Here is a 2,749-nt window from a genome sequence, read left to right on the forward strand (position 1 = left end):
GAGGAACCAATGAATGATAGGATCAATTACCATAAGCATCGATTGGGGGGGGTGGGGCTGAGATCTCCACCTCAAGGGTAAATAGGCCAATTTAATGGATTTTTAGGTTGGAGGAGTCATCTTCATGGACACACTGGAAGGAACAGTTGGGTATGAGGAACCTGGTGTCAACTTTTAATCTAGGCTTCAGCAACTCTTGAAGGACTTTGGGTTTTTTTAAATTACTTTTTGGGGTTTTGAGTTTCTATTTAAGCACTGGTGGCTTTCAGTCAAAGACTAAGGTCCTCTCCAGTCGAGTCTTTTGTTTGAAGCACTTGAGGTGGAACTTGAACGTTTGGAGACAAGAGGACTGCTCGAGTTTGGAGTCATGTACAGCCAGCAGGCTTATCCTTCCTTTACCCTGAACCCCGGGATCATGCAAGATAGCTTTGGGGGTTACCACCACCCCTCCCAGGCGTTCTTCTTCTCCGCTGTGAAGGCAGACAATGGGGATTTGGGAGAGCACCAGGCTCAGGTCATGGCTTGGAGCCACCCTCAGATGGAGCCCACTGGTCACCTCAACCTCCGTGCGCCCCCAGCTCATCAGCTAAGAGAGGAGACCCCCTGCGCGGCGGAGAGCAGGAAGATCAAGGAGGAGACCGAGGATGCTGGAGGAGCAGCAGAGGAGAGGGGTCCCCCAGCTCCCCAATATTACACCCATGCCTGGACTCCTGCTTTCTGGCCCGGGAACCCCAATCTTTCCAGCCAGCCCCAGAAAACCGTCAGCGTCCCGGGCTCCAACGTGTACCCGAGCCCCGCCAGCCAGAGCCCCAACACGCCGGTGGAGACGGCGGCGTCCAACATGGAGAGCAGCCGCTGCAGCAGCAGCGCTTCCACCCGAGAGGCGGCCAAGGAGGGCGACGCGTCCATCAGCCCGAGCACCCAGGAGGAAGCGTTGTGTAGCGATGGGGAAGACGCGCTGGTGAGTGTCCATGTGCACTTTGTGTCCAATCCTCTTTCTAAAACATTTATGTCTATTTTATATGCACATATACAATATTCATATATGGTTGTCAGCATTCTGGAAGGACTCCCTAATGCTCAATTAAGTTCACTATGATCCCCATCAGGTGCATGCAAAAATCAGCATGTGCATAGACACTGCTAACTGCGTGTAGGCTCTAGATTGGGGGGGGGGCGTTCACACCATGACCAGACCAGTTTGTTCCTGGACCAAAAAAGCATGACCAGACCAGTTTGTTACTGGACCAAACAAGCATCCCAATGTATCCCTAGGGCATTTCTAGGCTCTGTTCAGTTGGTCATGAACAGTCATGTAAACTAATGCAAATGTGCACTGCACCTGAAAGGACATTTTAGCTAAATACAATAAATCTGCACTGGAACACATCAAAAATGGCTTCACATCCAGACCAGCTCTGGATGAGTTTCTGCATATGCTGTGCATTTTTGATGCGTTCTGGTCGTGTTTTTTTTTCCCTAAAATGAGCTTTCAGGTGAAGTCCAGTGCATTCCAGAGCGTTTGCATGTTTTGGTGCATTCCAGAGCAGAAAACATAGGGCTTGCTGTAGTTTTTCTACCTGCTCTGGAAACAAACGCTCTGGTGTGAACTAGAGCCCAAAATACTATTGGATGCATTCTGTAACTGCTCCGCACTTGGTGTTAACAAGCCCATTCACACCAATTGCGGTGTGTTCCAGAGCGGCAGCTGCTGGAACGCAGAGCAATCTATCACAAAACGTCCCCTTACGTTCTGGGGTGGGAGGGGGTGTGGCGGTGCATTGAAGTCCATGGCAGCACAGCCATGCCCCCCGCCCACAGTGCGATCGGATGTATGGTAAAACATTGCCTGCGTTCTGGTCTACTGCAAAAGATGCTGCATGCTCTATTTCTTGCGTTTGCAGTAGAACGGAACACAGGCAATGTTTCGTCACGCATCCAATCACACTGTGGGGTGGCTGTGGTGCCATTGTCTTCAATGCATTGCTACGCCCCCCCTCCTGCCCCAGAACAAAGGGAAGTTTGGTGAGTGATTGCTGTGCGTTCCAGCAGCTGCCGCTCTGGATCGCACTGCAGTTGGTGAATGGGCTCTTGGGGTTTTTTCCTGGACCAAAAAAGCATCCCTATGGTATACCTACCTAATGGTGTTTCTGGCCTCTATTCACACCAGTGCAGTCTGTTCCAGTCCAGGAAAAAAATACTGCGAGTCTCACTTTCTCTAGTCTGGAAGGCACTGGAACGCATGGAAACGCATACAAAATGCATGCAAACACATTGTAATGCACCTAAAAGCCCTTTTTTTTTTTGAAGCTTAAAGTAGTATTTTGGCAAACATGTACTGTACTGTACTGTTTGCAGGTCTGGACATGGTGTGGAGGAGCCCTCAGTGCTGTACTGACCTGCAGCAAGTCTGCTTCACACACTTGTTTCTGGTCAGTGAATTGAGCATTGAAGAGTATTAACATGACAGCCTGGCAACTAGCATTTTCAGAAGGTGGGGCAATTAATGGCACACTCAATGTTCTTCTCGTTAGAGATCCTTCAAATTTATATAGGTAGATATCTTGACTCCTCAAAAATCTCTGTAATCTGAACAAAAGTGATAAGACCCGGAGCTACAGAGCGCCTGCACGCTCATGGCTGGCCAATTGTGACTTGCGTCCTACACCTCCTGCGTCTGATTTTATTTTTGTTGTTGTTGTTGTGGGTCACATGAAGTGAACTGCTTGTGTGTTTTTGTTTGTTTCCC

General features: G+C 49.3%; 1 protein-coding gene across 1 annotated transcript in view; it reads left to right on the forward strand.

The window, feature by feature from the left end:
- Positions 1-367: 367 nt before the first annotated feature.
- The window catches only part of LOC108787260 (POU domain, class 5, transcription factor 1.1-like), a 5,490-nt gene continuing 3,108 nt past the window's right edge, over positions 368-2,749 (forward strand). The window contains exon 1 of the mRNA XM_018556760.1: positions 368-961. Coding sequence (XP_018412262.1) covers positions 368-961 — 594 coding nt within the window. The remainder of the gene's footprint in view (positions 962-2,749) is intronic.

This window comes from Nanorana parkeri, unplaced genomic scaffold (assembly GCF_000935625.1).
Source record: "Nanorana parkeri isolate BGI_ZX_2015 unplaced genomic scaffold, ASM93562v1 scaffold251, whole genome shotgun sequence".
Taxonomy (NCBI): domain Eukaryota; kingdom Metazoa; phylum Chordata; class Amphibia; order Anura; family Dicroglossidae; genus Nanorana; species Nanorana parkeri.